Source organism: Chaetodon auriga, chromosome 23 (genome assembly GCF_051107435.1).
Source record: "Chaetodon auriga isolate fChaAug3 chromosome 23, fChaAug3.hap1, whole genome shotgun sequence".
Taxonomy (NCBI): Eukaryota; Metazoa; Chordata; class Actinopteri; order Chaetodontiformes; family Chaetodontidae; genus Chaetodon; species Chaetodon auriga.
In genome coordinates this window covers 9,939,567-9,963,820 of record NC_135096.1, presented here as the reverse complement: position 1 = coordinate 9,963,820, position 24,254 = coordinate 9,939,567, and the positions used below count along the sequence as shown (strand labels likewise).

Below are 24,254 nucleotides of genomic sequence, written 5' to 3'. Positions count from 1 at the left end.
CAATTACGTAATATTACACTTACAGAAAATGTATGACTTTTGCATTAACTGCAGACACAACTTGCTCTCTGGCTTCTATCTGGACAGTGCTGTCTTTATGGGAAGCTGGGACAGTTTTAACAGTAATTTTGTGGGGTTGTTGGTGTACATTCCCTGATAACTGTAATTACCCGTGGAGGCCTGGATGGAGAAGGACAGCGCCGGGTGAGGCAACACAATAAAGAGGCTTGTTGCTGTAAGCGTGGGCAGCTGAGACAGGCAACTTCTGCCATCCCATCTAAAATCAAGACTTTCTTCATTGTGTCATTCAGCTTCTGATAATGGTGTTCCTGTCAGTGCAAGTGGGCAGCAGAGGAAAGCACCTCACCAGTATTGCAGAGCAGTATTAAATCAATCAGAAATCAATATGGTAAATGAGAGCACGCTTTAATGTCTAACTGATGCTGCAGCGAATGTACACGAATTCAGACTAAACCTAGACTACATAGAGGCTCATTCAGATTTAGGTCTCAGTATGATAACGTTTTTCTTCTGCTCCAGCTAAAATCAGAGCCAGCTGACTGAGCAAGGACTGAGAAACTGATGAGGACTTACTAATGGAAATGGATAATAATGGCCTACAGACCTCTTGCTGTGATACAAGATGGTCGCAGCAACTGTCAGGCCTTCCTCACAAGCTCCTGCAGCGCCTGATGCCTTTCCAAAGAGAGGGTGTGGAGTTTGCCTTATCGAGGAATGGACGGTAAGCAGTGCTGCTGCACCACACTTAAATATCTAATCCAAATGGAAAGGTCAGCTCGCATCTTGCAAAACAGTAATAACATGACAAAGACAGAAAGAATTTGTCAAGTAAATGTAGAATGACAGAAAAGTAGGCCTGTTGTTCATTTTTTGAGTGGCTCCATTTGAGAACATTGCATTGTCCCTCTGGCTTTATGCCATCCTGTGTTTGCAGCCTTACCTTCCACTCTGCTTTTGCAGTGTGCAAATATTGATTTATTGCTATGAAGGTGCTTTCTATTGTGTGAGCGTTTCAGAGAAGAACACAAATGGTTTCTTGTATCTTCATGTAGAATTCTTCACACATTGGTCACCACCAATGCATGAAAAGGAAAAGCAGTCATAAAATGTAAACTTAAAGTGAGATAATGTTGCCAAACAACAGCCATGTTGTTTGTAAGACATCATAACAGAATAATGGTATCCTAAAATGGAAATGCTAAGACGTAGCTTTGTTGTAGCACAAGTAGCAAAGACCACGGGGTACCTTTGAATATCCAGACATCCTACAAGACAGCATTAATCAGCTACATAAATGTGCTCGTTTTTACAAGTCCATGCAGTCTGTGATGTGCTAAATGATACCGAGGAGATGAGAACCTCAAAAATTCTCTTGGTTACTGATATGTTTCACTTCCTGATAATGAAGACGTTCAGCTCGTGGCCTAATTTGACACCAAGCAAATCTGTAGTCACACATTTTTCTCTCCATTGCTGCATCAGTGTGTGATTTAGTTGAACAGGATTACGTTTTTATCGATAATTTGTCTAATGGAGCCTTAAAGTAAGCAGTCCCAAAACTCTAATATTATATTCTAAATTCATAAGGTCAGATAGAGACCAGGTTGCATCTTTGAAACCAATTACCAGTTCATGGGAAGTTTCTCTGTCGCACAAGTTCACAAGTGTTTGACTGCGTTAAGCATTAGCTACAGGGGCTGGCCAGGACTTGCCCATCTCCTCCTCTCCAACCAGTCGATGTGTGCTCGGGTTCTCAGGAAGGTCAGCACAGGGGGAGCCAATCTGAGCGCCGCTGCTGTGGTGCGGAGCGGCCATATTGATTCAGGAACACTGGGAGGCACTGTTTTGTTACACGGGTGGGTCAGAAGTCAATTGGTTCTTGCTGCACTGTGTGGACAGTTACCTCAGTCAATTGGCATCAATGTGACAATAAGAGCAGTGTGGGCAGTGCTTCTGTCCAGAGACAAGCAGAGGTGGCATTAGCACAGGATGTTATAGGGAGAGAGAGCCTGAAAGTAGAATGAGCACAGGCGTGATGTTTAGCCGAGTTAGCTCACCTAAATTTCCCAAAACATATATAACATAGCTATATTCTGTGTGACAGCGCCACACAAGCACAGATGTTACTCAGACTGTGTGTGACTCCATCGTCTTATACCTGGATGATGTTAAGCAGAACTTTGTAAATGCAATTCTCGAATAACCTTGAAAAAGCTCCACAGGTTGGTTGAAAATGTTATCACTGGCTCATTTTTTAATGTCTCCAGTTGGCTTGTTTAAATACAAGAACACAGTTAAAGGGTCTGTGACTATGTCTACATACATAGATGATATTCATTCATTCATTCATTCATCTTCCATACCGCCTATCCCTTTCGGGGTTGCAGGGGGGCTGGAGCCTATCCCAGCTGTCAACGGGCGAGAGGTCGGGGTACACCCTGAACCGGTCGCCAGTTGATTGCAGGGCAATGTATAGAGACAGACACGCTCACACTCACACCTAAGGACAATTTTAGAGTCACCAATTAACCTAATGAGCATGTTACACAGATGATATATCATAGAATTTTAAGCCCTCTGGAGTGCAACCTTTTATCCACATATCCATAACTGTGTGCATTCACACACAGACAGTGAAGATGATTACAAGCTAAAAATGGTAATTTTATTGACAGTAATCTTGATCTTTCTTCATATTTCAGTCACCCTGCTGTTCTTTATTTGTTCATTCAATATCATTGAAAAGAGCCTCAAATTAAAGCAGCAGTCTCTTTTTTCCACTCAAACTCTTGAGACTGAGATTCATTGTCAAAGAGGCAGAAATAGCGACATTTCTACCTTCAATAGCCCGAGTAGACCATAATGCAATGCAGCTGCAGAGTTGTTGGATTTTGAGGAAGGAGCTGAACAATTCTGGGAAATGTAGGCTATTACTTCCTGAGGTTGAACTAGACGAGGGAAGCTGACAGACAAAAAATAAATGTCAGCCCTTCATTATAAAATAACTCCTGAAATGCACAGAACATCATAGATTGATGTCAGATATCTAACAGTGTGGGAGGATCCGTGGGCGGATTTTTCCTTTAAATCTCATAGTCATTGTGTCTCTTCACATCCAGAGCATTAAGAGTACCGAACCAAAACATCAAATGTTGTTGCAATTCAAATACTCATGGAGCCCGCTGTATCTGTCTGTGTAGGAGGGTGAGTGAATTTTATGGGGTTAGATGAGGGATAATGTGGGAAAGTTGTGGTACACCGTGACGATAAAAACCTGTGAGATGTGGTTGATTGTATTGTTTGGAAAGTTGTGCAGAAGCGTCTGTATATATTCAGCTATTCTAAAACATAAATGTACCCAGGGTACACCTTTAAAATGCAGTACTCTCAGTGAACAAAAGCATCAATTTGGAGTAAAAGTACATCCATTAAGACCTCTTGGTTACCTCCATTAAGTCGCTGACTGAGGCTTGATGCCAGCCACTTGATGCACTGTCTGTCCAACCTGCTCTGATTTGTCCAAAATATTATTGTGAGTGACTGCCTGTGCTTTTATTGAACAAGGTCTGCTCTGCTGATGCGAGAGGAGATCAATAAGCAGACTGTGTTGTCTCTCGCTGTGATGGTCAAATTACTGAGAGAAGTCCATTCCAGACGTGGAGTTTGTTCTCTGGACACACACAAGTTGATGTATTTACGCTACATTTGTACTGACCCATAACTATTGTTCATAATGCAGGCTGCACACAGAGTGGTTTCATAAAATCATTTGGGCCATTCAGCAGCAGACTGGAAGTTACTGTGCTGGAGGTATAATCAAGCTTATTTCCAGAGTCCCTTGAAAGTCTGTCCATGTAAGATAAATTCAGTTCAACAACCAGCAACCTTTAAAGGAGGCGAGGTGAACATCACTCAGATAGTACAGTATTAAAGCCCCTGCAAACTTGATTTTAAATCTGGAGTATTTCTCTAATATCTTAAACACTCCTGATTAAATAAGCAACAATCAAATTTAGAGTATATTTATTACAAGTTTGACACTCAGACGCTCAGTTTATCTGTTTCACTGGGACTCTGTGGGTGTGATTTGATTAGAAGTGCAGGTAACACAAGCAAACAGCCTCGCAACTGTCATCAGATTCTGATTAAAATGTTTCTAAATCCTGATTGGGGCGCAGAAGTGTGTGACATCATTTTTTTCCCAGCTGATCCCCGCCCACTTCAAACCAGTGAAGAAGAACACATAAAAAAAAAAAAGAAAAAAGAAAAGAACACAAATCTCTGGCCAAATAACCAAAACTGGTCTGACTTTGCAATAAAACTGTGTTCTCTTTTAAGCCCAGTAAGAAGGTGATCGAGAAAATATGTTTTCAGGGCCTTTAACAGCTTTTTTGAAATTACTGAGTCAGTTTGTTTGCCTGGACAAGTAATCAATAGGGGATCCTACATTTCCCATAATGCAACAAGACAGTTTATTTTAATAGAATCTGCATGCCAGCATGTTTTAAACTCAATTCACACAATTTGCAGTCAGCCCAGGCTGATGACATCATTGCGGCTGTGTTTTCACACGGCTCTCTTCAGGGCCACAGAGGACATTAGGGAAGTGTCTTCACGGACTGAGCCGTCTTAATCATAATGAGCGTCCTGATCTGGTCTTCATTTGTAAAAACATTGGAGCTCCCCTTTAATGCAGACAAAAGGAGATTCAATGCACACATCAGTATGAAAGCTGGTGCTCAGCGGCTTTAATGCTGCACCGCTCTGCCGCTTACGCCGTTTGCTGATTTCTGGAAGTATTTTACAGTGATGGGTTGATACAACAAAATCACATTTTCACCACTGTTCTTACAACAGCTGCTGGCCAGTGTTACATAACAGCTGCTCATCCTTATTCTTTATTCAGCCAAAAACACCCTGACCCCTAATTCGACAGCAATAGTGTTTAACATCATAGGTGGTGCATGGGTTATCTGTGCCCCAGCCATAGTTAAAAATATTAGACAATTGAATGACATGTATCTGACCTGTAATCTGAGGAGGGACACCGGGTGCAGTATTATCTTAGAAGTCATGCATCTTTAAAGTGCTTCGGTTACAGTCTACTTTCTGAGGTGCTCTAAATGCCATTTCCTCCTAATTAAGCATGAAATTTGTCTTAATGGAAGAGGGTATTATATTTTTGTGTTATGAAGACGGCAGGAGATGTGTTCTGTTACAAGGCATGAAAAATGTTATTTTAGTCTCCATCAATAACCCATTGCCTTAATAGCCGACTCTCTATTATTTGGATATGATCCATCCAGGAAGTAAAGAAGAGGTTTTTATAGAAACAAAGCGTTGAGGCTACACATGATAAATAAACTTTGTACCCTGCTGGGTCAGTTTGTGTGTTGGAGAGGAGAATTATGCTGATGGGGGAACACTTTTAACGAGTGTTGTAACATAAAACAAAATATACTCCCTTAGTTTAGCATTTCAAGAAGCGGAAATGTTCAGAGTAAATGCACCATTAGAGCCAAACACAACATCCTGTACATTCATACATCTTTATGTACATTCCACTGGAATAGATACAGGAGGGGACAGACTGTGATTAAACATAGCAAAAGAAAGTTTCAACGATCACCTAAGTAAGCGAACAGCTGAATAACACCTACTTACCATAATGCAGCATATACATATTATATTCACTGTGCATTGTGAGACTGACCTTTATGAGCAGCCAATAGCCAAGTGGGACCTGCAGCTTGATGCAGATTGTCCTGAAACTTTTAATTAGAAAAAGTGAATTGCACAAATTTGCCCGAAAATCCTGCACCTGAGATATATCTTTAAACTCTTAAATGGTCTGGTATGACTGGTAGCTTATGGTGGCTAATGTCTGAAATGAGCAAGAGTGTGTTTTGTCGGGATTCAGCTTTTCATTTATGAGGAGGACATCGTATTATTTCTTCTCTCACAACGTTCATAGTCTGACTGCTCCTCCCCTGAAGCCATGTTGCCTTTCTATGACAACTGGTAAGCATTAACTGCTGTCAGCAGCCTTAGCTGCAGCGTTACTGCGTATTTAACAAGACATTGCTTTTTTAAAATGGTTATTTCTGTGTCAATTGTTTATTTTTTCTGTGTCAGTATGGTGGAAAACATAATATAAAAATGCAGTTAATGTAAATGTCACCCTGTGGGGAAATGTCATTAAAAATACATGTAAAAAATGGAATAAATCACTTTTGAAATCGCTGGTCTGAACGTTGTTAAGAGGCAGAGGAAAAAACCATTCGACTCAACAAAAGGCAAAAACAGAGCCTGGGTGTGTGTGTGTGTGTGTGTGTGTGCGTGCGTGTGCGTGCGTGCGTGCGTGCGTGCGTGCGTGCGTGTGTGTGTGTGTGTGTGTATAACTATTGTCCCGCAAGTATATGAAGTTTTGTTTAGTTTTTCTATTTTAAGCTGCGCTGAAAAAATAGAATTAAAAGAGCTCTCTGATAGATTTGGGTGAGCAGAAGGGTGCTTAAGTTGGGGAATCAGAACTTGTGAGCCAAACACTAGTTGTGGATTGCCCCATATAGAAAGGGTTTAAACTTTTCCTTTTAAAGTCACACACACCATTGAAACATCCTCCTCCATCTCCTGCAAGTCGAAAAAGCCCTAAACCTTTCAGGTCATTTAGAGAATGCAGCAAAACTGTACTCAGAACCGATAACTGTATTAGATCCTACTGGGTCCGAGCGTGGCGTACTGTAGCCCCCTCCAAGTCAGCCTTTTGTGCAGCATCCATCCACTGAGCAGTTTTTCCAGTGACCGCAGCGCACTCCAGGTCCAGTCATCAGAGGAGAACCCTAACAGGGCTGGAAGATTGGGGTTAGACGCTGGGCCACACAACACATCACTGCGCAGAGGTCAAACCCATCAAATCATCGTAGCCAGCTTTGGGAGGGAGGGGAGCCCATTTCCTGACACTTTGTGGCTTGTGGGTTTCAGAGATAACATTAGAAAACGGGGCGACGGGGACCGTGCCGTTGTCAGGCAACAGCAGTGCAGCATCCTCGCAGTCTCAAACCGTCAAGACGACACTCAGGTTATTTAAAGGAGGATGATTAATGTGTTGAGAAATGGCAAGCACCTGCCCCAGCCGCACTCCCTCCCCAGTGTGCGAGTGTGGGTGTGTGTGGGTGTGTGTGTGGGTGTATGTGAAGCACATATATGCGTGAGTGTGTGTAGACGTTTACATGTGCTTGAATATGTTTGTGTGCGCGCGCTTCATATCTATCATGTTGGGGTTTTTTTTTTTTTTTTTTTGCATATCTTTTCTTTTGTGTGCATTTTTCACACATATACTGGCGTGCGTGCGTGTGTGCGCATTGCGCTGACTGGGCCGGTGTGCTGGCAATTAGAAAAACCACCAGTGGCAAGGTGCACATTAATCATGTTCCTCAGCTGAAAGAGAGAAATGGGGCGGAGATGGGGGGAGGGAGGGAGGAGGGAGGAGGAGAAAGAATAATGAGAGGCTGTGTCTGAGGTATTCAGAGCTGCTCTGTTGCACTGTTTGCTCTGACATGATGTTGGAAGCATTTATGAATAAGCAAGGTCATGACAATAGACTCGAACCCACTGGGCAGGGAGAAGCAGAGGTTGATCAATCTGCACTTTTTCCGTGGGGACAACTTCAGCTGAGGAATGTGTCACGCTTTCATTGTTCCTTTATCACGTGTAGCGTAAAGGGGGGAAGTCGTTGGCTGTTCTGTGGCTGCTAAAACATATCATATCAGAGACAGGATGACAGGTGAGCCGTTACTTTGATCCTCGAGTCAGGCTCAGTTGCAGGCTTATGCTTGAAAATGTGAATTAAAAGGATTTAAGACAAATAGTCTGATCATCATCATCAGCATTGTTCAGCGATGTGATTGATAAGCAGTAATAGGGCTGCAGCGAGTAGAACATCTACTAATATTCATTAATGTATTGATTACTTTTTGATCAAGTAATGTGTGGATGATCTTACGGTTTGTGTGCTGCAGCCAACTTCAGTTTTATTTTGTATCAGTCCAGACCACAGTAACCAAACCATGTAGAATACTACTGTAATGATACTGAAACAAACTCACTGCATTTACGAATTGAGCATTTGGTGGTGGTTATGGATAGGCCACACCCTCGTAACGCCCGTGATGGTGATTGGATAGTCATGAGAAACATCATCAAGAGGCCTCCTGAGGCCTTATGACTCATGCTTCATGTACAGACTTTAGTATTACATACAATTTATTGGTTAAAATGGTAAAAAAAAATACCCTCGAAAAAAATGGAGACACATTACAGAAAACACAGATTAATAATCTATATTAAATCAATGAGACGTCTCGGACGGTGGCTCCAAAAGTGTTCCCTTCTGGACAGTAAGACGTCTAAATTACCTCCTTTCAGGGAAGTGATACTTTTTTCAATTCCGATATATCTAAGAGAGGAAATGGGATGATTAAATTTAACAAAATGTGCTGCTCCTGGATAATTCACGTCTTTGCATCTGATAGGACTGCTGTGTTCAGCAGTACCAGTTTCCAGTGCTCTACACGTGACTTATGACAGAGGCAGGCGATAAGATAAATGGCTGATTTAGTGTGTCATGAAATAATTCTCTTTATAAGGATCTCTTTACCTGTTACCTGTCACAGCGGCAAGTATAATTGCACTGATCTCACTGGTTTTTACCTCTTTCATGTACCATGAGTGGTCATTCGTTGAACACACCATTGAGTTGGCAGTCAGATTCAAGTATACGCCAGTGTTTTGTTATTGTTCACTTTATCTGTTCTGCACCTTAAGGCGACTCTGTTGTCAACATTATACGGTCAGTTGATTTGGCTGTAGGTTTATTGTTGAAGAGATCAGATCTGGAGCTATCTTTATTTTAATACTTATTGGATTCACCTCATGGACTGCATATAGATTACGACCTGAAGCGTTTTCTGGAATTTACCTCTGTTTGTTAGACATTTACATAAAAGTGTTCATTTCGAGCTGATGTTTAGCTTTCTGAAATATGTTTTTCACATTTGCTCAGACACAAAAAAATAGGTATGTCACTTTGTCACTTTGAAGTTATGTGATTGGCTGAATCTCCTGTCACTGTTAAAGCAGTTTTCAAGGCCTCTTGATGACGTTTCTCATCTTATTGGTGGAACGTTATTATCCAGTCACCGTGGACTGGGTCTGACTGTGATGGTGGCTCTTGAAGAAGGCCTGAGGGCTGAAACATCATCTTAACAGACATAACTGAAAACAAATATTATTGTTTTTCTTCAGGAATTACACTCTAGCTTCTGCGTCGCCCAGCATGTTCATTTCTTTTAGTAGGAATTGGGTGAACCCAAACACAGTGAGCGCTCTCTCTCAGCTGCAGCAGACACAGACGTATTCAATAGGAACAACAACATAAATATTGAATAGCCACAACAATTCTCAAACTGCAACAAAGTCCCAGTGCAGACATAAATTATAAGTGACACATCTGTAATATGTCCAAGAGCAGCTGAGTCTGAGGCGACTGTGGGGGTATTTGCCGTGGCCAGAAAGGTGTGAGAAGTCTGGTTCTGACAGGAGGGTTTCTGGTGTGAATCCTGGGACAAGCCAGGAATGTCTGGATAAGGAAAACCTCTCCAGTGAATGCCGTTGTGGTGCCCTTGAGCAAAGCCCTCATGCTGCAGGAGCTGCAATCTTTATATGCAAACTCTAAACTCTGTCTTTTTATAGCAGCCAGCTTTTTATTACCAGCTTCAAAACTCATCTGATAAAGTTTTCTCTGTTTTCTTTTGTTTTGCAGATGTATGATTGCTGATGAGGTAAGCACACACAATGCTGGCTCAGGAAATCTATTTTCCAAAAAAAAAAACAAAAGAAGAGAACCTGGGACTTAGCTGCATGCCTTCCAAATTAATTTGTCAGCCCTGTGCAGCACTCCCACGTGTCTAATCGGTTTTGACACAGGAATCATTCCGAGACCTTATTACTCTTGGGCCTCACATCAGCTCGGCCGTCATATGCAATTTACCGCAGCGTCGGTGCGCGATTGACTTGTTTTTCTCCCCCTTCGCCGTGTGTTGATTTGGTCGGTCCAGATGGGTCTTGGGAAGACGGTGCAGGCCATCGCGGTGGCGTACGCCTTCAGGCGTGAGTGGCCCCTCCTGGTGGTGGTGCCCTCGTCTCTGAAGTATCCCTGGATCGAGGAGCTGGAGAGGTGGATCCCCGAGCTGCAGCCTGGGGACATCAACCTGGTGGAGAACAAGAGCCACACCATGTAGGTCACCCCATCATCCCCCCTCCTCATTCACCTCCCCCAGCCACCTCAGCCAGACCATGCATGCCTGCACATAGATGTAATAATGCACAATGGTCATCAGCCTCTAAGTTTCTTATTTAATAATAATAAAATAAAATATGGGCTGTTCCTTAGAAGAGCCTTTGCAAAATGTCTTATTCGAGTATATTTGAAGAATGGGCTTGAAATAGAAAATATATATGTAATCAGCAAACTTAATATTATTCTTCACATCAGCTGTGAAGGACACTGACTGGCTAATATCTGGCTTTCAGTGAATGGCAAACTGATAAAGCTTCAGTCCTGTCAAGCCGTTTATTAAAGCTGCACTTTGAGAACCAAAAAGTCAAGCTTTGAAGGACATATGCTGAATTTCATGCTTTTCAATACCACTGCTCGTGGTCAAAAGTAGCTGCATTTATTACTACTTTCAGTTAGAGGTCACATGGTCAGCAGCGGCACCAGTAAGAATTGAGGGACTCAAAGAAAAGGAAAATATTCTTTAGGTAAAAAAATGTTGAGCTTTCATTATTTGATTGATCGCGGTTGATTATTTTCTTGACTAACTGGTCAATAATTTTGATCTACATAATGGCAAATGTCCATGACAGTCTCCTAGAGCCAAAGATGTTCAGTTTATTATCATGCATGATGCAGAAAACCAGCAACAATTTACATTTGAGCATCTGGAACCAGTGAATTTCAGGCATTTTCGCGTAAAAGGGAGCTGAAAAGGTGAATCAATTACACATTTTTAATTGATTTCTTGATTGATTCTCTGTTATCTTGCAGATCAGGACACATTTTGCACATTCAGACCCACAGTTTATTAATGCAAACAAGGTCTATTTAGGGCTCATAAATATGTTCTGAATATCTGCAGAGGAAATAATCATAGGATGACAGCCATCATTTGAATTTAAGGGAAAGTTGTCCTTTTAACAGGCAGGATTTAATGTCTCCATCTTTCCCGCCCTCTGCTTCTACACATGGTCATAATTTACCCAAAGACCTGGAATAGAAATGTGAACACACCTGGTCACGCGGTGTGAAAGTGAGGCAGTGTGACAGACAGAGAGGTTGCGGCTGACAGTTTAACGTCAAAGTGTCCCTCGGTGTCAGGAGCCAGCACGGGCCGATGTTTGCCAGCGCTGACAGACATATCATGTCAAGGCAACGTCTGCAATATTGAACAAGACTTGAAATGTTTTCAATGCAGGAAAGGGAAAAATGCCGTGGCAGAGAAACGTGTCTCCTTCGCACAGCTGTTTATATTGATCCAGGTTCACGTTTTATTTGTGCACTGTGGACTAATGTCACATATAAGCCTTTAAAACAGCTACCTTTATTATCATCTCAACTTTCCCCTAGTTCTCTTAGTTTTTATTTTTGAATGAAACAAACTTTTTATATCTGTGACTTGGAGATGGGAAAAAAAAAACCCTCTCCACCTCACATCACAGATGAGGCGCAAAGAGGTTGTGAAAGCCTTCTGGGGAAAATGTGTCCTTGAACTGGATGTGTTAATGACTGAACGGCGAGGTAAGAAAAAAAATTATGCAGCACCTCCTCTCAGTATTTTGACTCGCTTGTTCTTTTGTAGAACATGAATGGCACCTCAGGTTTATTTCAGCTTGGAAATGCGCGTGTGGTGAAGGCGAAGAATTAGAAGCTGCCAGATGCTGGAAATGTTTTTGATTTCTCGGCGATCCTTATTGAGTTTCATGCTGCTGAATGAATGTCACCGCTGTGTTTGTTTGTTTATCTGTGACTGTGCTTGTGTGTTTGTGTTAGGGCTGCACATCACCTGGAAAATATAGAAATTGCAGTACAGCCCAGGAATGGATTTCTTAAGCACTCGAGAGGAGGAGATGTATGAACCCGCGGCCCTAGTTTGTGTCTGGCTGTATATGTGTGTGTCTTCCTTTGTGTGCCTTAACATTTATCAAGTCCACACACTGTTTTTAAGTCTGGTTTACTTTACCTTGAGGGCTCCGTTGCCAAGTCAATAACACTAGACCATTTGAAAAGATGTTGAGTTTGTATTGAGTTCTAGCTGTTGACACACATTGGTCAGTGTTAAAGGGGACTGCTGTACGAACTTCAGTCGCAGTTTAAAAGATAGACGGTGGTTCTATTCTATATTTTTGTTATGGTCAACAAATCCTACCCGTTGCCTTTCAAAAGGTCTGTTTTGCTTCACAAAAAACAATTGAAAGAAGGCAGGAGTGCATTCAAATGTGAAATCCCAGTCAAGCTGTTACAAGTAAATTCAGAAAAATGACTTAAAGTAACAGATCAGGTCAGATAATATAGATAACAGGGCTTATCAGAGGATCTCAAGCTAAGGGCTAGTGAGTAATGATTAGGGAGAAATATATATTATTCCTCTGTGCCATAGAGCTAGGTTGTTGTCCAAAAATGATTAAAAACACATCAGTGAGTCACTGTTGCACTGTGATGACATGTTCCTTCCCTTCACGCACACACAGACTGGCTTATTTTGACTCAATCCCACATATACCATCCAGCCATGAATAGGCCGAATATGTATTAATCCACGGCTGAGAATAGTCCCAAGCAGATGCGCTGTTTTCCTCTGTTGGAGTCATGTTTGCTAAATCCAACATTGTCCAGCTGTACACCCGCTACACACACAGTTTACATCCACAGTTCTATGCAATAAATATTTGCCTTTTGTTTGTCCTCTATGAGCTGGATATCTTTTGGGTTTTGGACAATTGTTTGGACAAAACTAGCAATTTGAAGACTTCTCCTTGGGCTCGCAATTTTTCCTTACTTCATAACATTTTATCCACTAAAGAAAAAAAATTGAGAAACTAATCAGCAGAGAGTGAAAATAGTCACAATTTTGTCCTCTCCTAAATACTACCAACAGAATCGATAGGTAACATAATGTTTGTCATCTGTTTGTGTTTATGTCGTTAATGATTTTATTTTAAATGAACAAGGTTATCTCACGAGACCTCATATGCTTGATATTTATACTGCGTTCCCTTATTGTTCGTGTGTGTGTGTGTGTGTGTGTGTGTGTGTGTGTGTGTGTGTGTGTGTGTGTGTGTGTGTGTGTGTGTCTGTCCCTCCAGGGGCATCAGCAGCAGTAAGGTGACGGTGCTGGGCTACGGCCTGCTCACCACAGATGCCCGCCCCCTGGTGGAGGCTCTGAGCAGGCAGCAGTTTGCGGTGGTCGTGGTGGACGAGGCTCATTACCTCAAATCCAGGAACGCAGCTCGGACTAAGATTCTGGTGCCTCTCATTCAGAGCGCCAAGCGGGCCATCCTACTCACCGGTACCCCGGCCCTGGGTCGGCCTGAAGAGGTAATAAAAGCTGATTAAATGAACGATGCCCCATGGGGACATGGCTATTATGGCAAAGAATACAAATTTAAGTGGCGTAAGCTGTTTTATTTTTCTTCCCGGGGGACATGATCCGCACTTATTCAAAACTCCTTCAAACCCTGCTTTGAATTTTTAATGCAATTGAAACAGTGGGCTGGAGATGAAGGAGCAGTGTGGACAAATATAAAACAACACATTCAACAGATTATAAAACGACATCCACATGCATCTGAAGGGATGCTGAGCCCAGACTCACGAAGAAAGATTAGTAGGCCACAGAGCTAACTTAGGGCTCATCTGTGGCATCTCACAGAGGTGTTTCACTCCGCAGCACAGGTAGATCGCCATGGTAACTTGCTCAGGGGCAGGTTACGCTCAGATCCAACATTCAAAAAGCCAATTAACTCTCTCCAGCATCACTTATCCTCTAGGATCCCGTGGACTTATTTCAATAACCTTTGTTGCAAAAACTTCATTTACAAAGCCCGATATGAACAGACACTGCACTGCAATAAATGAGACAAGTAATAAAAAGAAGCGCACGGGGGGGTGGGGTGGGGTGGGGTGGGGGACTATTGAATTTAGAGACAATAAGAAGGGCTGTTCACAGGACAGCGGTGTTTGGAGAGCGGCAGAGCCATTCCCCTCTCCATAATGATTTATTATATCATTTTTATATACAATATATTGAAGCAGCAGATTGCAGCCATATTCCATCACTGCAGCCGCGGAAGATGAAGTGGACTTGGTGAATAGAAAATCTTTTCACAGTCTCAGTGTGAAGACACAATACCGTATCAATAAGAAGTACTGTATGTCCACTGTACCCTAATGATAGGCCACTGATACAGCTTTGTGCTTCGGCATTTACACCGTCTCTACTTTTCCACTCTCCTCCTGCCTCAGAAGCAGCATCACTTTTGGCTTTTGCAATGTTTTTGCGTTGCTCACGTGACCATTATGACAATTTAGTGAATAACAACTAATTAGTTGTCAATTTGTTTAATGTATTTCAAAGTTATGCTGTTGGTTTGGAGAATATTTCTCCTTCAATTTCCTCTTTTTTTCCCATCACAACTATCAATTGTGTTCAAAAATTTTGGAACACAGTTACCTCATTATATCTCATTACAGATTGACACTGTACAGAACATCCTGTTTGTGAAAACCTCTGTTCTCCAGCGCTGGCACACACACACACACACACACACACACACACACACACCCATAATTATTCATAACCAGCAGTGTCGCTTTTTTTTTAGTTATTATTTTCTATCTACATCTGTGTTCCATCTTAAAAATAATTCAGCCTTATTTATACAGAACATTTCTTAACGGTGCCTTACAAACACATAAAAGATGCATAAAATCATTGAACGAACACGACAAAGCTGAGAGAAGCAAGAACACAATTGTTGTTAAACCCCTAAAATCCTGCTTTTAAATCTTAAGGATGTGTCTATGAAATTAGATATTCATGAAAAATAAGCAACTATCCCTGCTAAAGTTTGAAAAAAGAAAAAACAAACATTCAAAAACTCAGACAATCTGCTTCATCAGGACTGTGCGGGGGTGGTAAATGATTCTCAGTCCTGATTGGTGCAGGAAAATACGTGACATCACCTTTTTCCAACTGAGCCAAGCCCACCCCACACAATTGAGAATCACAGACAAAGCAGCACAGATGGAAATCTCTCATGAAAAATGACCAAAACTGCTCCAACTTTGACAGAAATTATTGTGTTTGTGTTTGCTCATCTTGAGAAGGTGACTAAGAAAAAACATGTTTCTCATTGTCAACGAATCGCACAAGAACAAAACCAATAACGTGTTCCTGTCTGACTTCCTGACCATGTTGCATTTGTTACCACTGAAGATTTCAGTCTCACACAAATATAGTTAAAAAAAGAAAGACTCAGAAATTTCCTGAAACAGCTGGGTGCTGTAATTTTGTGCTAACATTACTCAAACAGGAGAAAAAAGTGCATTTATTGGGGACTACTTTCAGCTGTGGATTAACCCACATTTGGTGCTCTAGTGACATGTCACCCATTGCAACAGTGTGTCTCACTGATGTGTTATATATATTATATAAATATGAGCATATAAAAGATAAAATGTGTAAATATATGCTTTCAGAAATTATTTAAGCTTGCGATGCAAGACCAAGAAGAGCCTTGAAAGTTAATACTGAAATATTGAAATCAGTTCTAAAACCGACTGGAAGCAAATGTAAAGCTAAATCTGGTGCGATGTGGAGGTTAACAGAGTGAGCTGATAACCAGCGACATAACTAGTAATCAAAATGGGTTTTGTGTCGACTACATTAAAGCATCGATGTGAGGCAGGACTCCTCAGATCCTGCTGCCGTCGAACTGCCACATTGCTGTGAGGAAAACTTAATTATTGGCTAGACCCGCTCATGATAATTAACTGATGAAATTTAGGCAGCTAATTAATTCCAAAATGAGTGAAGTTAGTTCTTGTAAGAAACCTCGAGGTGTATCATGGAGAAAGTGTGTGTGTGTGTGTGTGTGTGTGTGTGTGTGTGTGTGTGTGTGTTATATATCGCACCTATGTGTGCGCGTGTGATACATGCCATCCTGTCTTTGCCATTGCCTGCCTGCAGTGGTGAGGTTAGTTTTTAGATATCATCTCTCTCCCTCTCTCTGCCTCTAGAATCTGAAACTGAATATAACATTTTATCATCCGCAGCATAAACCTGATAAGCCCTGTCCCTGCCTCTGTGCCAGTCTCCTCACTGCCATCATTACTCACTGTGGCTCTGACATCGAGTTAGCACACAGCTCAGGGCATGCTGCACCGTTCATGATGTGCCCTCATTCCACCCACCTATTATATCAACAGTGTGAGGGGGAAAAATGCAAAGCTCCTGTTGAACAAGCGCTGAATTTAGAATGCCGCTCTCACTGCGGCTGCTTATTCAGATCGTCTTGCTGATGATTACCTGTCATTACTTCAGAAATTGCTGCAAATACTGAAAATTGACAGGGTTGTGGTGTACACACAGGCATGTTGACATTTGCACACACACAGACACACTCACGCTGGGAGCTTTGTTGCAACCTGTGATGCATACACACGCTTTACCTACTTACCGTATGAAAAAGGCTCTTTTCAAAATGCCGCATGTCCACTGAAGACAATGCAGCAGCTTATAATTCATCAGTATTTTGGAACTCTAGTGATGCAAAGATCTGTTGATGACTCATAATGTTCATGTCTGCAGTTATTCAGCACCCGTAGGATGATTTTCTTTATTTATATTTAATTTTCACATCACTTTTGTTCTCTTCGCCTCATCTGAAGGCACAGCGGTTTGACCTGGTTAATCGCCGCTGACACAAATTACCAAACAGTTGCGCAACACAGGACTGGTAAACTAGGCGAAGGACAACAGGACCTTGAATAAATTGCACACAAGATGCACCGCATGACAGTAGAAGTACAAATGCAAGTAAGGTCTTTGTTTAAAGCCAAGAAAATGCTCATGCTACTTTGAGTTATTTCATGCAGCTTTCAAAAACCTAAAGGTGAGAAAAACTAAAATAGCATGCAATCTTAATGTTGTGCTGCTAAGTCTGTCAGTTTGGTGGAGGACATTGGTGATATTTACACAAGAAATGATGCTACAGGTTTTGTTTTTTTTTTTTGAAAGTAATAGTTTGACATTTGGGGAAATACAGTGTCCTTTTCTTACTGAGAGTGAATATGGGAAGATTGAGACTGTGCTAAATGTGAAGCTACTGCCAGCAGCTGCTTAGTTTAGCTTAGCTTAGCTTAGCACACAGTTTTTACTGTCCTGTTTTGAACAGAAAGTGAGGGTTTTGAGCAATGGGTCATGTGAAGCTGTTCCGTAAATCAAAGATGGCTGTCAGTTACTATTAAATAATGTTTTATTTTTAAAGTGTGTATCAAATGCTAGCATGAAGCTATTTGTGACATGAAACAGTAGCACAGGTAAAGAACAGTCAAGAACTTAGCAGCCTGATGTCTCATAATGTCAGTGGCACAGCAATATTTAGCCAACGTTTTGTAACATTAGCTAACATTAGCTACTGGTCATACAAGGCAGAGGATGGAGGAGTTAAAGAGCAATAATTATATGAAGTTAGCTAACATTACCCACCTACCTGAATGTACTGAATTAATTGTTCATTAATTCAACCTGAGGAAGAAGGTCAAGGCCAACAATGTCTTTTTCTCAATCTCACTTAAAGCAAGATTTGCTAACTTTCTGAAAGTTTGCTAACATTGCCTAAAATGAGGCACCATAAGTCACTTTTCATACCAGAGCAAATCTGGTTTTATTGCTCGTTATTCCAAAGTCATGTATTCTCACTTTAAGGTGTGTATGTTGGCATCATTTAATGGGGAAGATGACAAATAGCACAAATCATATTGCTTTAAAAAAAAAGAGAGAGAGAGAGAGAGAGTCAAATTTTATTGGGAGGAAAATATATGAGAGATTGAGAAGGATGATACAATAAAAAGATAAATTAAAAAATGAGACATTGAGGTATTGTCAAACACATCCTCTCTAGCTTGTCCCAAGTCTCTGTCTCTCTTTCCCTTGCAGACATACACACTCACGCATACAGAAAACACACCCTGTAATGTGTTGCTGTTAAGGTCATTTTTCTGTCTGTGTATTTCACAGCTTTTCATGCAGATTGACGCCATCTATCCCAAGAGGTTTGGCACCTGGACTGACTACGCCAAGAAATACTGCAACGCCCATTACAGGTGAGTCGTCAACACACACACACACAGACAAGCTGATATACATATAACATATTTAGGGAGAGTCAGGAGACTGTTAGTTTCGCTTAGCAGTAAGACTGGAAGCAGTGGGAAAGGTTGCCTGGCCACAAAAATCCAGCTACCAGCATTGCCAAAGCTCCTTAAAGACCAAGAAGTGTGTAAATGACAAGTGGTATTACAGGGAGAAAAGTCAGGCACAAAAAAACTCAACTTGTTACGCTTTGTTTTTTTTTGTTTTTTTTGCTTTTGAACAGAGCTAAACTAGCTGTTTTCTCCCTGCTTCGGGTCTTTATGCGAAGCTGAGCTAATGGTCTCCTGGCTCCTTTACAAGAGTGGTATCAATCTTCTTGTCTAACTCTCAGCAAGAAAGTGAATAAGCATATTTTCTAAAATGTCACACTCTTCGTCTGAGTGCAATACCTCAGTTCGGTCCATTCTTCTTTTTTTGCTCCGAAGTCTTAGCAGAGTGGAATTAGCACAGTTTCAATAGCTCTCACCTTCCATTTAATTTTCACTCTTTTCAAGTGTCTGCAGGGATAAGGCGGGCTGTACCTGAGTCTAGAGTGGCGGTGCTGCTGAGTTGAGGGTTTGTTGTCAGAGCCAGACCACAACTGAAGCCAAGCGTTAAATGCCAACTGGCTGCCAGTTGCCAGTGACGATCAGTTACATGTGTGAACAAACACATCAAATGCATTGTTTTGGATGTCCATCAAAGTCAGCAGCTTGGTCGGGGATGGGCCCGGCGCCATTAATGATAACACTTTGTATATAATAGCACTTAGTGTGGCTGGGGAATGCCATTCTGAGCAACACACACACGCAGAAAAGATCGTACACACAGAGGGGCACAAGGCAGTGTCATGTGAACAAAGTCCTCCCTTCATGATAGTGAAGTTGTTGTGGGATATGGCAGCAGCCCAGGAGATAGAGAAGCAGCCCCACAGCTGTACAGTCACTGTTTCAAGTCTCCGCACCAGGCAGAAACATTATTATAGAAGGAGCGGATCAGTTTCCCTTCCCTCAGCAACTACAAGTTAAATACTGGAGTGTGAAACGGCAGATTTTGGCAGTGGCTTGTTAAGTTTATCCACACTTCCAGCCAATATGGCAGATAACCAGCGTTTGTGTGGAGGGCCAGTTCTATTCTAAAAATCCATTTGGCTGATGAGTTGTGAAAGTTGCCGGCGAGTTTTGGGATAAACCTGCTGCTGTGGCCATTAGACAAAATAGTTTCCTGGTCTGCAAAGTGCCCTTAAGCAAAAAGCTGATCCCCCGACTGCTCCAGCAGAGCTACTCTGCGGTAAACGATGGAAGGCTGTTGTAGTGCTGGGCAGCTCCCAGGTGGGAATGTTTAAATGTGTTTAACTATTCCTTCAGGGCATTTCCGTAAATAAGTATGTTTTCTTGGTGAGTTTCTGTCGGTAAGAAATGCGTATGAGATACATCAGCAGTCACAGCTTCGCCTCTCATTCTTTCTCTCACAGGTACTTCGGGCCTCGCAGGCAGTGGGACTGTCGCGGGGCGTCCAATCTGGAAGAGCTGCACCAGCGGCTGAGCGAGATCATGATCCGTCGTCTCAAGGCTGACGTGCTCACTCAGCTGCCGCCCAAAATCCACCAGCGTATCCCCTTCGACCTCCCTAAGGAGGCTGCAAAGGTACGTACATGTTTGAACATAAGCAGGACAATGAAAAGCGGCGAAACCTCACATTTGAGAAGCAGGACTTTGCTCATTATTGCTTGAAAAATTCCTCAAACAATTAGATAATTCTCAAAATAGCTCTCAAATAATTTCCTTTTTATTGACTAAATGACTAATCCTTTCAGGTCTAACATTTTCATACATGCCCAGCACAAATCCAAAAGCAATATGTCTAAATATCCAGTCGAGTGTTACATCTCAATTAATGGACATGCCACAGATTCATGCTGTTAAGTAAAATTAAATTCTGTTATCTCCAGGTATCTCACCACACAGGGAGTGACTAATTCAAACATACACTGACTCCTACTCATCACCGTTTGATATTTTTCTGCTGTTAACTTTCCTCCCAACTAACTTTGAGAATTGATCAATCGTTTTGAGTCATTTATCAAGGAAACATTTCAAACCCTGGGCCTCGTGCAAGAACCGCTCATACAGACAGATTCATTCTTAAGAGGCTTCATGAGTGATTAAGAAAACTTGTCACATTCACCAGTTTTTTTTTAGAATTTTCTCTTAGGGTGATCCAGACCTGTCTGAGGCTCATGTACAGATAATCTGCCTTAATCCACAGAGAGAAAAACACTTGCTTGCTTCTTCATCGCTCAGTGGTAGAAAACCTACTCAGATCTTTCACTGCAAAATTAGCAATACATCTAATCCGAACCTGCCAAGTAACTAGTAATTAAAGTTGGCAAATAAATGTAGTGGAGTACGAAGTACTGTAGTTACCTCTGAGTAGAAGCTCAGTTGGGAAAGTTGTCTCACTCCAACGCCTACCTCAGGGACATCGGGAACATAACAGATCCATTATAAGAGCTGACAGTGTAATATAGTCAATAATATTCTCTCGTCCATTTCCATAACCGTCACCGGCCGCTTTGCTTTTGAGAGACGCCTCTTAGCGTCTGACTTCATGTTATTCAAAGTATTCCCTCTTTATTTCTGTTCCAGCGTGGTGCTACTCTAATAACACGTCGCTGGAAGATGTATTAATATTTTTTAATTGCTTCAACTACTGACACCCCTGAGTGTGTTATGTTTTCATCTGCTGGCTTCTGTCAGCTGACTTAAAGCTCTGTGTTCGAGTCAAATTCGGGTAACGTGAGTGAAACTTGTCCACAAACAGGCCGGAACAGATAAGTTTGACGAGTCTGAAGAGGAGCACTTGAGCAACGCTGTGAGCAAACCTCACAGAAATTGGTCCTGCATGACGCTCATTCTCTTTTAGTAGCGCTCAAATGTGAAGATTTGTTGTTTTTTTCCGATTTCTATCAGACTAAACTGAATATGTTTAAGCTTTTCAATTATTGGTTGGACAAAAAAAAAAGCAATTTGAAGACGTCACCTTGGGCAGGGGGAAATTGCGGTGGGCATTTTTGACTATTTCCTGACATTTTATGGACTAAGTGATCAACAGATAAAGCAACCATGAAAATAATCCTCCTGTGCAGCGGCATGACCGATCTGTATTGGCAAAGGAAACAAAAAAAAAAAAAGATGTACTGCAACTGAGTGTGATTGGTATTACTTCTATTTCGAAGTAACAGTGTGACAACTGCTGATTGCTGCTTTAAGATTGAACAACTCTCCTTTAGCCTTTGCTGAGACACACTGATGTATGTGTGTATGCGTGTGTGTTACCTCTCCACCGTCATAAAGAGGATACCAGGGTGTTTGTAGAGTAAATGTCATGTTTCTTGTGTAGGTGTTTGCATCTCTTTCAGCATCTCCAAAGCTATGGTTGCGGTTTCTGCCTCCCACGCCACACTGGATGCATGTGAATATGCATGTGGATGCAAATGCGGCGTTGACCTGGCCTGCGCGCCTGTCCGTGTGTTCTAATGTCTGTGTTGGGTCACCAGTGTCAAGGCTACGAGGGTTTAGTTTCCCACGGGGAGCGACCGGCGCCAACAACAATACACACTGAGCAGCATCCACCAAGAGGCCTTTGTTAGGTTTTGTATCATATCAGCAGGAATAAAAAAAACACTGGAGGAGGCCTTTCGGCACTAATTACGCATCGAGCCGCCGTCCCAAGAATGACACAACAATAAGGAAGTTGCTTGGAAAAGTGATGATGCAGGATTTTTACCCCAATCTCCCTAAATGTTAAGGGACGCTTTAATTGGTGGCTAAATATGGTCAGTGTTTCTACATAGTGGTGCCAATTAGGCCACAGAACGTACGTGCGGAACTGTTGGAAAAGTTCATGTCATGTTTTGTAGTTGTTCTCGCCCTGCTCTCTTATCTGAAGTTGGGCTGAAACAGCAGCTTCGATGCGTAATATCCTCAGAGAAATGAGCTCGGAGATCATTTGTCTTTCCTGGAAACAAAAAGCGCTGCTGCAGCTTCATGTTTTTTCTTTTTTTAATTTGCTCATGAGATGAATGTGTGAGTGTTTTCTGCAGGTATTTGTCTGCTGAGAAGAATAGACAGACATTTCATCCTGCCGGCTAAATGGATTGGTTTTAAGAGATGAGAAAGGGAGGTATGAAGTGGTCAGTCACCCAAAGCGGCGGCGGCCATTGTGCTTCCCACAAGCACAAAAATTTGAACAATATAAAACATAAAAGACTGTGCGGATGTTATTTTCCTCTAAACAAACTGTCTTTTCAAACATAGTTTTGCTAACTGATGATATATGTGTACAGCAGAACCACTCACCAGTTCAGCCTTGTTCATGCTATCTCATTTTCTCCCTAATGATGGCTTTTATCTTCCACAGCCAGACACTTTTTATGCCCCTGCTGCCCTTTACGTTTTCAGCCGTGGCCTTTTGTCAGTGTTAGTCTAGTGAATATCATCAGGGGTGGAGTGTTTAGCCACTTGGGTTATTTTTTTTTCCAGCAGATTATGAAGAAATTGCTTGAATGTAAAATTTTTAATTAGAAATAAACATTGAGAGACAGTGGAAAGTGTGTTTATGTGCAGGTGAGGGCTGAGTGAAACATCTGAGAGAAAACATAAAGGAAACGCCGCTTCATGCTCCTGAAATATGATACTGTTTATCCATTCCGCCGTCCTTGACTTTGAATCCACTGAAATGCTAATTATTTCACTAAATGGTGCAAACCTTTCATGTTTCACCAAAATCTTTTCATTGTACTGGTCCAGAACGCACAGTGCGGAAATGCAGTTGTGGAACTTGCTTGCTGAAGAAGCATCCATTATATGTGTGTGCGCTCGCATTAATAAGGCTGCTCTCTGTTTCTCACCCTTTTTCCTTCCCTCCCGACACCCCTCGCATGCTCGTCATTATGTGTGTGCGTGCGCTTAATCACGCACGGACCCCCTCTTCCTTCAGCTTGCCATATGGTTCACAGTTTTGCATCGTTTGATATGCAGCGCTTTCGGAAAGTGTTCGTCCCTGTTGATTTTTTTTTTTTTTTCTTTTTTTTTCCCACCGTTTGTGGCGTTGCAGCCTGAATTCAGACAGATTGAATCGAGCTGTCAACAAAAGGCACAAAATAACCTCTAATGACAAAGTGATTAAAAGTTGGACAGTTTTTGAGAAAGTCGAGGGGGTTCGGGCACACTGGAGTTCTTGCATGAAAATTGAATCAAACCCAAGCTTTGCAATTATTCGAAGCAGCATGCTGCTTTTCTTGTCAGGTTTCCACATAATATGTTGCATTCTAGTACAAAATATTGACATAATGTGCTGAAGCCTGCTGTTAATTGACAAAGTTTCATATTAGCCTTATTTTTATGATAAACAGGGCCAATCTACACGTCGACAACAAATGCACGGCCTCTCTGCGTGTCCTGTTTGTGAGCAGGAGGTCCGTAGCATATGCTGCTCTTCACCGGCAGCCTCTCCCACTGCGATCCTCTCCGCTCTCCACTCCCGCCTTAAATACTTCTCGCCAATCACCTTGAGAGCACGCGAGGCGTCTTTGATTTATTGTACCAGCTCGGCTGCTTCTCCATCTTCGACCCCGGCTTGTCACAAGGCGGCTATAATTGGGAGATGCTCATGACCCACCTAACACAGCAGCCCAGTCGGAGGGGCTGGCTTCCTTGGGAATTCTCCATCTTTCTCTCTCGTTTTTTTTTTCTCCCT

General features: G+C 42.0%; 1 protein-coding gene across 4 annotated transcripts in view; it reads left to right on the top strand.

Annotated features, from left to right (window-relative positions):
• zranb3 (zinc finger, RAN-binding domain containing 3) overlaps positions 1 to 24,254 on the top strand; it is a 73,623-nt gene that overhangs the window by 1,216 nt on the left and 48,153 nt on the right. For 3 of the 4 annotated variants that reach the window (XM_076723503.1, XM_076723500.1, XM_076723501.1), the window contains exons 2-7: positions 541 to 742; positions 9,842 to 9,860; positions 10,137 to 10,315; positions 13,444 to 13,675; positions 18,381 to 18,466; positions 19,969 to 20,140. In XM_076723503.1, coding sequence (XP_076579618.1) covers positions 597 to 742; positions 9,842 to 9,860; positions 10,137 to 10,315; positions 13,444 to 13,675; positions 18,381 to 18,466; positions 19,969 to 20,140 — 834 coding nt within the window. In that variant the 5' untranslated portion in view covers positions 541 to 596. Of the gene's footprint in view, positions 1 to 317; positions 410 to 540; positions 743 to 9,841; positions 9,861 to 10,136; positions 10,316 to 13,443; positions 13,676 to 18,380; positions 18,467 to 19,968; positions 20,141 to 24,254 lie in introns of those variants that run through there. The other variant, XM_076723502.1, reaches the window with a different exon arrangement.